The sequence below is a fragment of the Lissotriton vulgaris genome, chromosome 5, assembly GCF_964263255.1.
Source record: "Lissotriton vulgaris chromosome 5, aLisVul1.2, whole genome shotgun sequence".
In the NCBI taxonomy this organism is placed as follows: domain Eukaryota; kingdom Metazoa; phylum Chordata; class Amphibia; order Caudata; family Salamandridae; genus Lissotriton; species Lissotriton vulgaris.
Window position 1 is genome coordinate 1679345180 of NC_141693.1, and position 14330 is coordinate 1679359509.

General features: G+C 44.4%; 1 protein-coding gene across 1 annotated transcript in view; it reads right to left on the reverse strand.

The window, feature by feature from the left end:
- Window positions 1-545: 545 nt before the first annotated feature.
- TACO1 (translational activator of cytochrome c oxidase I) overlaps window positions 546-14330 on the reverse strand; it is a 45555-nt gene continuing 31770 nt past the window's right edge. Inside the window, exons 4-6 of the mRNA XM_086923816.1 lie at window positions 13544-13677; window positions 6602-6779; window positions 546-1004 (exon numbers count right to left, since the gene is read on the reverse strand). Coding sequence (XP_086779942.1) covers window positions 804-1004; window positions 6602-6779; window positions 13544-13677 — 513 coding nt within the window. The 3' untranslated portion in view covers window positions 546-803. The remainder of the gene's footprint in view (window positions 1005-6601; window positions 6780-13543; window positions 13678-14330) is intronic.

The window sequence follows — 14330 nt, forward strand, 5'->3', positions numbered from 1 at the left end:
CTGTTGTGTCAAATTGTTTCAAGTTTAAAATAGATACGAAGGACCTAGAGGTCAAAATGTCTTTTATATAAATACTCTCTTGCGTTTAACAATTATCTTGTCAGCCAAAAAAAGCCATCTCCATTAAACAAGACTGACTGCTACAGCGGATTCCCCAGTTGAGGAACATCTTTGAGTTCCCAGGTGTTGGCTCACTTGGTTATCATAGACAGTTATCTTATCTAAGATTGCATTCTCAATATGATTACCAGATGTACTAGGTTGCAAGCAGCATCGAGGCATTCTCCGGACCACTGGTTTCAGCTTACCTCCCCTTCAATAAATTTTTTCCACAGTAGGAATCGGAAAACATAACAGATGGCCAGTGGATCTGTTAACAGCTTTTCACAAAGCAGCTTTTTGTACACACTTGAGGCGACATCAGCCTCACCTGCTGTAAGGATCGAGCAAATGCATTCAATGGATTTTTAGAATGAAGGCATGAATAACTGTAGCACGAAGATTTTAATGATCCAGCACTTCATATACGAATTAAGAAAAAAATATGTATTTAAGTATCCCTAGACTTTATTAAATGAGGAATGCAGCAATAAAATAATACATAGAATGTTTTATCACATTATTAATGCATGACTCCCATAGGTGTGCACAAAATACTCCTTTTAAGTCCAATCAGTAATAAATCCAACTTTAGCTCTAGAAATGTATTCAAGCTACTGTAACTGCAATGTACACATGCTGCAGATGTTTCTGCCTTTTCTCTTGCAGAAGGACACTGGTATGTCACTCATAGGTCCTGCGTCTTACTCAATATTATCGTAGACACGGATGACATCCTGATGGGCATTGAGAAGTCCAAGAAGGTTGGAGGCGTTATCCATATCTGTATCTGACAAAGACACCTTGGTGTTTGGGATGAATTCAAACTCTGTCGAGAATGAGACTAAGCCAAGCAAGTCCAACTTTTCTCTTACCTCCCGAAGCAAAGGAATATCACAAATAAACTGTAGACAGAAGAAGAAACAGAAGAAAAATACAATAGTTAAACATTCTGAAAGAAAACATTTCAGATCAACTAAACATGCTTTCACAATTAAACTGGAACATTTTTGGTACTTCTATTTTGTGAATGTATAAGTTGAATTGATTTCTTTCATGAAGGGGCAGAAATTGGTAAATAAAACACGATAAATATTTGAGGCTGAGGCCATGTCTGCATCTACCTACCCAACCACCCAGTAGCATGATACAGGGGACTCAAAGGTCGACAATAAATAGGAGTACTTAGCTTCTTGGATCAAAAAATGTATGCATTTCCCTGTGGTACACGAAAATTATCATGCATTGTTGTGTTCCAAAAGCATTCCACAAACTGCCTGTATATTGCCTCTCAACAACATTTCAATAAACAAAAATAAATTCCACATGTTAAGAGTGGCATGTTTACAACAACACTGAATTCTCTTTGTCTGGAGCACGTGCATGCTCCAACTTTAACTGGAGAAGAAGTGTCCGTGAGCTTCAACTTTGTTGGCCCATTTTTAGAATCTGCAGAACATGTTTACCTTTAGTAAGCACTATCAGCCAGATTCATCAATGTCAAAGCCTGCGATTTCTAAATTGCAAGAAAATGCGAATCGCAATTAAGAAATCGCAGAATGGCATTCATGAATATTTGCGAGAAATAAAAGCGAATCGCAATCGGCGATTGTGAGTCCCCAAAAATCGGTAAATATTTGCAGAATCGGCCGATACCCGTGTTGAAATTGCGATCTCGCAATTACCGAAATCGCAAACTGCGAGATCGAAAAACGGGAAGTCGCATCCTGAGCACAGTGATGACATCACAACCAGGAAGTAGGCAGGTTCCACCCTCATTTAGCAGTGAGAGCCTGAAGTAGAAGCAGCAGTGTCAGAGCTCCCCTCCAGTGTACCTACAGGAGTAAACCAGGAGACACCCCAGTGGCAAGCATGTCACAGGAAGCAGCAGGTGGATCTTCCAGTGGGAGAAAGAGGGAAATAAAATTTTCAGAGCAAGAGCTCGAATTCTTGATTGAAGGAGTCTGCAAGGACCACAATCGGCTCTCTGGTAAAGACTCCAGAAGGGTGCCTGAGGCCGATAAAAGGCGGATATGGTTGCGCATCCGCGCAAAAGTGAACTCTGTGGGGGTGACCCAGCGCTCCGTGGACGAGCTCAAAAAGCGATTGTATGACCTCATAGGGCGGGGAAAGGAGAAGATTGCAGAGAGGCTGGGGGAGCGTGTGGCGACAGGTGGAGGGGAGCCCACTGTCCCACCGAACACACCACTGGAGGACCGAGTGGAGGACACCATCAATCCGCAGGCATGCGTGGGTGTGATCCAGCTGGACTCCTCCCGACCCACCCAAGACACACCAGGTAAGTGCCATGCGACAGCGACCCCCTGTCCCCTAACAATGTCCATGACTCCAGAGCATCCCATATCAAACCCCAGTCATGCAGCCAAAGCACACCACTAAAGCGCTATTGCATTGTGGGACATGTAGTCTGACCACAATTACCATCTTGCCCCATTAAGCCAGACATGTTTAGTGAGAGTCAATCCTGCAGCGAGTCAGGGAATGGTAGTCTGCATGCTTGTAGGAAGCCTATATGTGTAAGAAACATGTCACTAATCAACGTCCACTTTACATCACAGGTGGCGCTGAAGTCCCCAGCACAGACAGCGATGCCCTGGTAATTGAGGACATCACGGAGGACACAGAGGGAGACACACATCTATCCCCACAGCCCGGACCATCAGGGCAAGCTGCCGCACCAGCGGTCATCCCACCACCTGCCCCTGTGGCCAGTGCCACCCCTGTGCCAACAGGCGCTGCAGTACCACCGCGCGCCACACAACCACCAGTGGGGCCTGCAACACCAGCAGCAGTTCGCCAACCAACCCGCCGCCCTGCGGCTGTGAGGAGCCAGACAAGCGGACTGGTGAGGGAGCAGCGCAACAACAATTCCCACGCTGGCAGTGGCCAAAACGTGCGTCCAGGTGGGCTCTCCAGTGAGCGCCGAATGCTGCTTGTGCATCAAACCCAGGCCCGTCATCTTGCGGCTATCCACCTCCAACTGAACAAGACCGCCTGTAATGTATCACACGTCAGACCGCATGGAGAGGATGACGGCTGCTATGGAGGCCAACACACAGGCCATGTACAGCCAGCGGGATCTCAACCGCCGCAGACACCGCCAGCTGCTGACCCGCCTGTCAGCATACACGCGGTCTAACTACATAATTGGGAACGCGACCTCCCAGCTCTCGCGACGCTCCTTGGCCATGCAGGTCCAAATGGCCCAGTGCTGCCAGGACGTCGCGAGAGCTCTGGAGCAGGTGTCAACAGCAGTGCAGGGCATGCAGGCTACCGGCCATGGCCAGGGGAGGGGGGGGGGGTGGGAGGGGATGGCGGGGGGCTGACGACACCAGAGAGGCTACATCCAGCCATAGCAGCCAGTCCGTTCCACCGGTGGTAGCACCCCGCCGCAGCAGCAGGTCCTCTGCTGCCTCACGGCCGAATCAGGGGGAGGATGTTGAAAGGAGTCTGGGAGCAACTACCCAGAGGCGGCACTGAACAGTAGAACATTTGCATGAGGGTCCATGCTGGCGCTACAAGCTTGCCCTCCTGAAGAACAGACATAGGACGCAATATGTCATTCATTTAACAGTTTGGGGAATGCCCAGTTTATTGTGCTGTAACAATTACAAATATTCTGAATAACTAAATCTGACTCATGTCGTTATTAATGTTGTCATGCATGAGTTAAGTAATGGGTGTGGGGAGTGGGTGCACTAGAAATAGTTCATGCAGATTTGGTTGCGGCGCCTGTGTCCTTCTGCAGGATTCTCACCGCGTGCGTGACGCACATGTGCAGGTGGTCGGTTGTCCCCTCCGACTCACTGCCAGAGATGTCTACAGGTATCCTGCGCTTGGTAGCAATGTTGTGGAGGATTGCACACACGGCCACGATGCGGCAGCAAACCTCTGGCTCGTATTTGATGGCCCCACCAGCCTTGTGCAGTATGCGGAATCTGCTCTTCAAAAGGCCAAATGTCCTCTCAATGCAATTTCTTGTGCGTATGTGTGCTGCATTGTATCGCTGTTGCTGGGGTGTTGCAGGGTTGAGGTATGGTGTGAGGAGGTACTCACGGAGAGAGTAGCCGCTGTCACCTGAATGATAGGAGCAGAGGGTGAGTGCCTGTGCTGCGCAGCTACATTATCACAGTGTAATATTGTGGGGCATGTGTACTTACCCAGTAGGTGTCCTTCACCAAAGTCTCCCCTGGCCAGTCGTGTGTGAATGCCACTGTGCCGGAATATGAAGGAGTCATGTGTGCTCCCCGGGTACTGTGCCACTATGTCTGTGATGATTATCTTTGCATTGCACACCATCTGGATATTGAGGGAGTGGTAGGACTTGCGGTTGCGATACATGTATTCCGTTTGTGCTGGTGGGCAGATGTGGATGTCGGTACAGACAATGCATCATATTATATGTGGAAATTGTGCAACGTTGTAAAATTGCAGCTTGGTGTCATTCAAGTCCTGTTGGCTGGTGGGGAATAAGATGTAGTGGTGTAGCCGGGTCAGCATGGCCTCCAGGAAACTCCTTAGGCAGCGGGACATGGTGGGCTGGGATATCCCCCCTGCAACAGCGACTATCCCCAGGAAGCTTCCGGAGGCTAGTAGGTGCAGGCTGCACAGTACCTGCACATGGGTGCGAACGGCATTGGTCCTCCTTGTTGGGTGCTGCATCAGGGGGTCTAGGTCCCGGATTAGCTTGATGATCATTGCCCCATTTAGGCGGTACTTAGCGTAAATTTGTTCCCTGGTTTGGCCCAGAAGGGTGACCCGCTGACGGAATATCCGCTCCTGGATCCTACGTCTGTTCCGTGCTGCTCGCTGTAGCCTTCCCCGCCTGACCACCATGTAGAGTCCTGGCATTGTGAGAGTCCTCAGGCTCCAGCTGCATGTCCTTAAGTGTGTTTGGTCAGGCCTGCACCTGTTGGTAGTTTGCTAAAGTTTTTTTTTTTTACTTCCTTACTGGTTACCACCTGGTTTGGGTTCTCCTTAATTTGCGCGTTGCAAATAGCGATTTTCGGGGTTTTCGCAATCAGCGATTTTTCATGAATGGCGATTACGATTATTTTGCGAGTTCGCAAATGATTTCGCAGAATCCATGGTTTCTCGCTATTTCAGAATCGCAAATGGGCTTGTTCCAGGATTCTGCGATTTTATTTGCGGACTCGCAATTTTTATTTTGCGAATTCGCAATTTTGGTATTTTCACTATCATGAATTCCTTTTCTTCAAATTGCGATCGCAATAGCTAATTCGCAGCTATTGCGATCGCAATTTGGCTTCATGAATCTAGCTGTTAGATCTTGATTCTTAGAAGCGGTCATTTGCATCCATCAAATCCTATTCTACAACTGGAATACTTTCACACCAGCACTTTGTAGAGTGGAGACAGAGGCGACTTGTATAACAGTTGCCTACTCGCTTTGTTCTGCTAAGGTGCCTGGATCACGTCTCCCAAGTCCCAGAAAAACTAGGACAAGTCCACTTCACACCCCTTTGGGGATCTGGTCCGGTCATCTAAATTCCAGTACAGTTTCAACCATACTAGCCCATACCATTCCAGACATACCAACTTTTGCGTTTATGGAAAAGCCATAACGCTAAAGTCCAGTTCACAGACATAACTGATGAAACCAGTTACTGAAATTGAAGCACATAGTCCATGGGTGCCAGTGTCAACAGAAAATCTTGACCACAACTCGCATATGCTGATGTACCCGTAGGTTTCTACGATTGGTGCTGGCCCACATATGCATGTCCCATCGAACAATATCACAATCAATTGAGCCAATCAGATTCTGAAATCAAGAAACTATCGTCATCAGGGTCCCCGACAAGACTCCAGTAACAGACTCCTGGTTACCACTGGATTTTTTGAAGTTCCACAAAATTCATCTGGGTGTGGTGCTTGTTGTTTGGATAGTGGGTTTAGGGAAATGGGCTTTTTATGGGTCTTTCATTTGTATTGGCTACCTGAAAACTCAGCAATGAGGCTTATACCCAAAGTTAAATCAGTACAAGATTTGGGTACAGAGTGCCAGCATGTATATCTTTTGCATAAAAAAGAATCCTTTGCAGTGCGTAAAACTCTTGCAAGAGACCAGAGCATTTCCAAGGATCCCTGAGACACCCAGAACACAGACCGGTGGAATAACCCAGGCTATTTGAGCAATGCAAACGTGGAAGAGGAGAGACGAGGAGACACACAAGCAAAGGCAAACAAAAGAGCAGAGAAAAACAAATATTCTTGGAGACACATCTAGATCTGAGTGACAGCCCACCATAGAGTACAGAATGAAAAAAAAGCGGACATGCCCAAAAAGAACACACATATGCATTTACACACACTCACACGACATCCATCAGTCACACACACTTCTTTGCAGAGACAAAATCCTTTTCTTGTAAGTAATGAGAAAAACAACAAGATAATCACAGAGGGTCAAATGTTGCTTTCAGAAGTCATGAAGATGAAATATGATCTGAACTCTCACTTTCAGCACAGTTTTCTCGTCTTCATCCTCCACCTCTGTGACGTCTTCAGCTCCAGCTTCTATTGCCAACTCCAGTGCTCGGTCCAGCTCAATGGCTTGGTTTGTGCTATTCTCACCTCTGGCCATAATCACGCCCTTTTTACTGAAGCAGTGCCGTGCCCCATCGCACAGCATCCCCCTAAAAGAAAAAAACAACAGTCTCAGTGAAAAATAAGCTTGCCAGTGCAAAGCGTGGTCTTTTTTTATGACATTTCAGGACCTAGACCTGTGAAAACAAAAAATCTCCCTCACGACCTAGAGTTATATTACATTACCATTATTTCAATTCCAAATGCGAGACATCCAAGAACTATTCAGAGACACAAACAGTTCACAAAAATATCCTTTTAATTAATTTCTTTTATCAAAAATACTTTTATCATCTTATTCTCTTTTTTATATAAAAGGTTTTTCTTTTTTCACAATTATAAGACACTGATATACAAATTATTCAAAATCAAAATGCACATATACAAAAGACAATATCAAAGAGCATTATATACACAACAACTAACAACCCCGTGAAGAGAGACACGCACCAAGTTCACACAACAACTTTCATACCACACTCTCACTAACCCCAACACACATCAAATCAATCTGGGAAGATCTGCTACAGAGTGATGTAGTAGTTTTAGTTGACCAAATCCAGCAACTGCATAAAGCAGGGTCTTGACCACGTATGGAGTCTCACACGCGTTTCGGTGGCGCGTGAGACTCCATACGTTTCAACTTCTGTCTCAAGTTTAAGAGATTATTCCACTCTACAATAAATATAAAAGAATGCATGTAGTACTTCTACTATTTTTCTGGTACCTGTGATGGTCAAAGCAATGTTGAATAAAGATAGTTTGGTGGTCCAGAGATGTGTAAATAATAGTGCATTCTTTTATATTTATTGTGGGCATCTTTTGTTTATTTTTTTCTTATGTATGTACTTTTAGGTTGTCCTTCCCCTGGTTAAGTAGAAGCCCCTCTTTATATCTGGCTGGTTCTGAAGAAGGTGGCATGTCATGCCTGTTTTAGCCACCGAAAGGCGTCGACCATAGCCTGGTCAAGATCCTGCTTTATGCAGTTGCTGGACATGGTCAACTAAAACTACTACATCACTACTACATCATCGTCTCGCACAAGGGCGCCCTCTACAGTGGGTAAGCGTCTGTGCCATCCGCACCGTACATGCCTGTGTTGGGAAGACTGTGTTGGAGTCGTAAGGCTGAGGGTGACAGGGGGTCCGATGCGGACCTCCAAAAGGCAGCTTCCCAGATGTTTTGCGAGCCGGAAACTTCGGCTCGATCCGGCTGTCTGACGTGTGCATCGCACTGGCTCAGTCGGAATTTGCCTCCATTGCACGGCACGGTTTGCTGACGAACGAGGCGTATGGAGCGGTTCGGACCCGGAAACAATTCGGTTGGCGATTTTGCGTTTCTCTCATCGTACTTGCTCGCTCGTACAGCTGTACGAGTCGGGCGGAGAACACGCGTACGTCTCGTACTTTTTATGGCCGGATCACGTTCGGGGACCTTCCGAGCGAGATCGGAACCGCCCCGATATGTCTCTTTTGTACACAAAATGAGATTTTAGCTTTACTTTATCTACATTTTTTGAGAAACCTAGAACCTAATGTGCCAAGTTCCACTCAAGTTTTTAAAAGAGTAAGATTTTAAAAACAGAAACAACTCATTTAGCAAATGAATGCTACAACTACTCACAAACAAGATACATAATCAAGTACAATAGAGGACTTGTAGGATTTTTATCTGAGCCTTTCAATATTTTGCATGATGCTTGGCACAGTATGTCACCTGCACACCTAAGTCCAATAAATAAACATCTTTTTCTTATCTGACAATTACTTTGGCTTACAATTTTGTACACTGTAATTTATACCAACAACATTCACTTAAAAGATCCTTGTTAATTTTGTTTGATCCAAACAAGGTTGTGAAATAAGTTATCAAATAAGTAATACTCAATTGAAGCCATTTCTATGCTTATGCAATGATGTTAAAATAAAGAAGTATACTTTTCTTTAAATGAAAATCAATTCGGCTTATACACCACTGCATTCTTATTCATAAAGGAGATCACCCCTGTACGTTACAAGTATTTATTTGGCCTGTACCACAAAATATTTGTTTTAACATCTGGCACCCCCTGTGCATCCCTCAATTAGATTACATTTCAAGGAGTTATGTTCAAGTAAGTAATTATTCCTTTCTATATGATAATCAATTAATTTATACATGTAACAGGATACTGAGCACGCTGGTGTCTTAGCCCACGAGATACTGTTGTGGTGAGGCTTTATAGGTTGATTAGGTGAGTTTATATTCCTTGAAGGAGCCAATGTTTTATTATGAACTTTGTTCACAAGTTGCACACTTGGCTACTAGATCACTGAAGCAATTTTTAATAAATAAATATAATGTCAAGGGGAACTAATCCCTTTGAAATAAAGGTTTTCTGTCTTTTAAGTAACCATCAATATGAGAGAGATATTGAATGCTAGTATACCCGGCAATTTATGTAAATGCTGTAACCCTTTCTTTTCCGAACATATTTAAGGGTATCTAACCTGCAGCAATACTTTAAGAGGTAGGTAGTTTTTCCACATATACCACGGTGTGTAAGTAGTTTCTCATTATGTTTATGGTCCTGATGAATTGCCATAGAACCTGTGGGGCTGTCATGGCAAGAAACACGTTGACCTATTGGAGTAGAGTGCCACTTTATTCCGATCCATTACGTCAGACAAAACCGCCTCTCCTTTTTCTTTTAATCAAGTAGGAACCGGAGTTAAATAAATTATTTTGGTTACCTAACCTGTTTTAACTTTCAATCTTCACACACACTTACACTTTCTAGGCCCATTACTCACACCTCACTAATTGGCAAGGAACATAAGATCTCTGCCAAAGAGCCCCTCATTGGGAGCCCGTTGAGTGGTGCAGCGCCAACCCAACGAGGAGCAGGCCCAATGATGAAGCATGATACCTAGCTGGCTGGGTGAGTGAGGGCCCTAGTTCGGAAAGAGGGAATTCCCCTCCGGACCCACATTATTGGTTGGAGGTGACGGGTATAACTGTCTTTTCAGTAAGCATTCTCATATATCTCTTATTAAGTTATATGTTGTGCCTTATGTTATCTCCTTGCTTGCTGCTCAGCCAGTATGTATGTGATGTCTGTGTGGAATGTTGAATGTTGGATGACAGAGTGAATAGAATGTTAGTGTGCTTGGTGTGGATGTGGAATGACAGTTGATGAGAGAGGGCTGAGCAGTGACCATCCTGCTGGGGTTTTCCTCCTGTACATCTTTCTTGAAATAAAGAGCTTCAAGCAACTACCCGACCATTCATCATTTCATTCACTACATTAACCATTGAGGAACAGCATGCTCCTTTTTAGGGTTCGCCAGTGCCATTCCGAAGGAATGGATAGGGGAGAATTTTAGTAGGCAAAATAATTGTCAAACCAACAGCAGATTTTCAACAGTTCACGTGAACAAGCACACGCTTTTCCCCCACAGGCACCATCTGTGCGTCCACATCAAAGCAATCAGCCTCCCTCCCACTATCATCTGAAGCTTCCCCCAGCGTGCGCTCGGCCATCGGGCAGGCATTTCTCCTCCCCTAATTATTCAATTCACTTCACTTTCACGGCCGCCATTTCTCTTCCCCCCCTCCCCACAGCAATGCCAAGAGCTTGTTTTGATTGTGCTCATTATGTATAGTTTTTACATTTAGATATTATATAAATGATGATAAACATTATCCTGGACATCTTAATTGAGAGGTCCTGAAGCTGCTCTTGTAAAGGGGTTCACTTTTGATTCGTCCTTGACAGTCCACTCTGCGCGTGCGCTGTCCTTGATGGACTTTGTTGGTTACGAGCAGCGCTTGAGGTGTGTGTATTCGGACCAGTGGTGCGGTCAGGCTGCTGGTGCCTAAGAAAGCGCTGTGATTTAGGTTCTTGCGAGAGAAAAATTACTTTTTAAACTTGAAATCATCTGCTGCCGGGTTTACGAATTGTGCCGAGGACATGCTGTATACGCATACAAACATAGACGCCGTTATGCGTGTTTTGATTGCTGCAAAAGGCGTGTTTTGATATTTTTGTGAAAGGCATGAAATTGAGGATTTTGCCATTGAGGAGTTGCAGATGTAAATGCCTTGAGTACAGGCTCGCATTACAGACTGCTGTGGGTTTCCATGGCAACGCTTCCTCCAGCGAGTGCGGCTCCAGGCCTGAGCTGTTTGTAATGTGAGACCAGGCAGCTTTATTCTGATCTGGAGGAGCGAGCGTTCCCAGGTCTCCTGACAAACGGAGCTTGTGTACTTCTCTCTAAATATATACATGCATGCATTGTATATGAGAGCTCTGAGACCATACACGTAGGCTTCAAGTACATTACATTGCACTAGATGTTAGAACCACGCAATATCCCGGAAGAGTGGAAAGTACACCTATTAAGACGCAAACGAGCCATGACGCCTACTGTAGTCTATGACGCATGTGCATTGGGACTCCTTTTGCAGTAAGTTCGTTTTTATTGTTGGGTACAATGTTCTCATTTATGGATCATGAAACTACGGTTAAGAGAGGTAGAATGACCGTGTTCCAAAGAAGTTAGAAGTCTGTTCTAATGAACCCACGCACATGGTACTGACCTCCGTGTAAACATTTTGTGATCTTCTCTGGGATCCTGCCCCTTGCTCACCACTGCATGGCTCCCCGGATGGGCTGGTAATTGCATTACATGATACGATAAAGTACTCATCAGAAGCTCTCTGGGTAAAGTAGCTTGAAAATACACCATTTGTTAAAATTTGCCTGGAATATCCTTTCTAAATGTTTGCATACTAATATTGCAAAATACAAGCTAACAAATTGATCTATAAAAGCAGACAAATACCTAGCATACAAAGATTTTCTTTAATTTTCATTATATTTTTAATGCTTGTTGTGCCTTTCTGCCCCCATTAGACTATTTTTTTCCAGTTTTTCTGCCCTTCTGCCCTCTGTTAGACTCGCTTTTTTGTGCATTTCTGCCCGTTAGACCCGTTTTTTGTGCCCTTCTCCCCTGTTAGGCTCGTTTTTTGTGCCTTTCTGTCCCTATTAGACTCGTTTTTTTCCTGTTTTTCTGCCCTTTTGCCCTCTGTTAGACTCGCTTTTTTGTGCCCTTCTGCCCCTTTTAGGCTCGTTTTTTGTGCCTTTCTGCCCTTATTAGACTTGTTTTTTCCAGTTTTTCTGCCCTTCTGCCCTCTGTTACTCGCTTTTTTGTGCCCTTCTGCCCCGTTAGACTCGTTTTTCTGCCCATCTGCCCCTATTAACTCGTTTCTTGTGCCCTTCTACCCCTGTTAGACCCGTTTTTGTGCCCTTCTGCCCCTATTAGACTCGTTTTTCACTTGTTTTTCTGCCCTCTGTTAGACTCGCTTTTTGTGCCTTTCTGCCCCAGTTAGGCTCGTTTGTTCCCCCTTGACACCCCAGCATCACTCAGCGCAACCCCAGCATCACTCAGCGCAACCCCAGCATCACTCAGTGCAACCCCAGCATCACTCAGCGCAACCCCAGCATCACTCAGCGCAACCCCAGCATCACTCAGCGCAACCCCTGCATCACTCGGCGCAACCCCTGCATCACTCGGCGCAACCCCTGCATCACTCGGCGAAACCCCTGCATCACTCGGCGCAACCCCTGCATCACTCGGCGCAACCCCTGCATCACTCGGCACAACCCCAGCATCAATCAGCACCACCACATTATCACTCAGAACCACCAGAGTATCACTTAGCACCACCACAGCACCATGCACCACACAACATCAGTCAGCACCACCACAGCACAACTCAGAACCACCAAAAAACTACTCAGCACCACCACAGCAACACTCAGCATTCCACCCTACAAATCCACCCTACAAATCCACCCTCCAACACCAACTACACCCTCCACCCTCCAAATCCACCATCAAACAACACTCAAAAAACAAAACCACAATCAAACTCCACCCTCCAAATACAAGTCCACCAAGTTATTTGCAAAGGTTTTACCAATTACCATTATACATTACAATAACTTTTATTTAAATATTAATTCATACATTTCAATAGAAGGCATTGTTATTTGTAATATCAATACATAAAAGTCACATACAAACAACGCATATTGTATTACAATTGCAAAAGGTGTCACATTAAAAAAATTAAAACTATTGGCATTGTAAAATACAAAACTATTAATTCCTATATTTTCATTATTAAAAAACATAAATAAAAATAAATATCATTTACAATACCAAAACATCAAACGTTCCTAATGCGAGACCTATTGCATTGCAAATGCTTGTTTGTGAATTGTAGCTTGGGCCCTGTATACTGGACCTCCCCAAAAGCCCTATAATCCCTCCCTTTGTTAATGGAATCAATTAGGCTCCCATGTTTCACAATAGTTTTTATATTTAGAACGCTCTAGAATACCTTTACAGATTTTGCCGGACCATGAAACCAGGCTACAGTTGCATAACAATGCTTCGCTTGGGTGAACAATCTGAATTAGTATTTACTTTTGTACAGTAACATCACAAATATGCATATATAATTATTGAATCAGCTGTCCGTCTACATTATCAATGTGGATTCAGTTACAGTCAAACAGGATACGTCTCATTAGGTGCAGAGGTCTGAAAATATGTTCCGTAAATTGAGCAAGGATTGAATAAGATGCTGGCTGAATAGGACACAAATATCCTCATCATCCAGTTCTCTGCATTATTTTTGCGTTGTCTCACTCCATTTATCTCCACAATAAGCAGGGAGCTTACCAGTCCCATTTCTGGTGACAGGTATTCATTTGTACTTCGACAACCCATAGAAAAAAAACACACACACACAAACGCCTTACCCATTCCTTTTCATGATGTACTTGATTTCCTGATGGATTCTCTTACTGTTGTCAGTGATAGCCTCGATAAGCAGTACAGAGCCTCCAGGGCCTCGTCCCTCATACAATACATAGGAGGAGCTGTTCCCCTTTTCCTGAAAGAGAAGCCAGCATTAGCTAACGTTTAGATCTCAAGGATACAACTTCGAAATGCGGCTGGGGTGAAATTTGCCTATTACCATCACTGTAGCAAACTCATCAGTAGTATACACTACCTGCTGAAGGGAACAAGAGGGAAACGGCTACCAACGTTTCCAAGTCTTCTTCGTGGACAAGATTCACAGAAAGCAAAATGCAAAGCTAAATCCCGCTCCTGAGCAAAGAGTGAGTTCAATTAATCAAAGAATAAGGCCATAAAGGAGTATTAGCCCAAAATCAGAGTTCTTCTTTATTTCCAGGTTGTCATCATATTCAGAAGCCACAAGTGTTTCACAGACGGTTCATATCATCATGTTGATGTAACCGATCTAGCCAACACATGTCTTGTCTTGGGTTTATCGCCCAATGACTTCCTCAGGGCAAATGTTAACTTGAGAACAGGTTCGCCACTATCCAGGCAAGCAAAATACAAAAATCCCATTCAGCATGGGTCTTAATCTGCTTGTATCCAAAATTGGAGTATAAGGTAAAGATGTATATCAGTTCGTTGGAGAGTACTCTGTGTGAGCCGGATACTAGGAACAGAGTACTGATTCAAATAATGATGTTAACAGAAAATTAATTTCTGTCAAATGATCTGTATCAAATA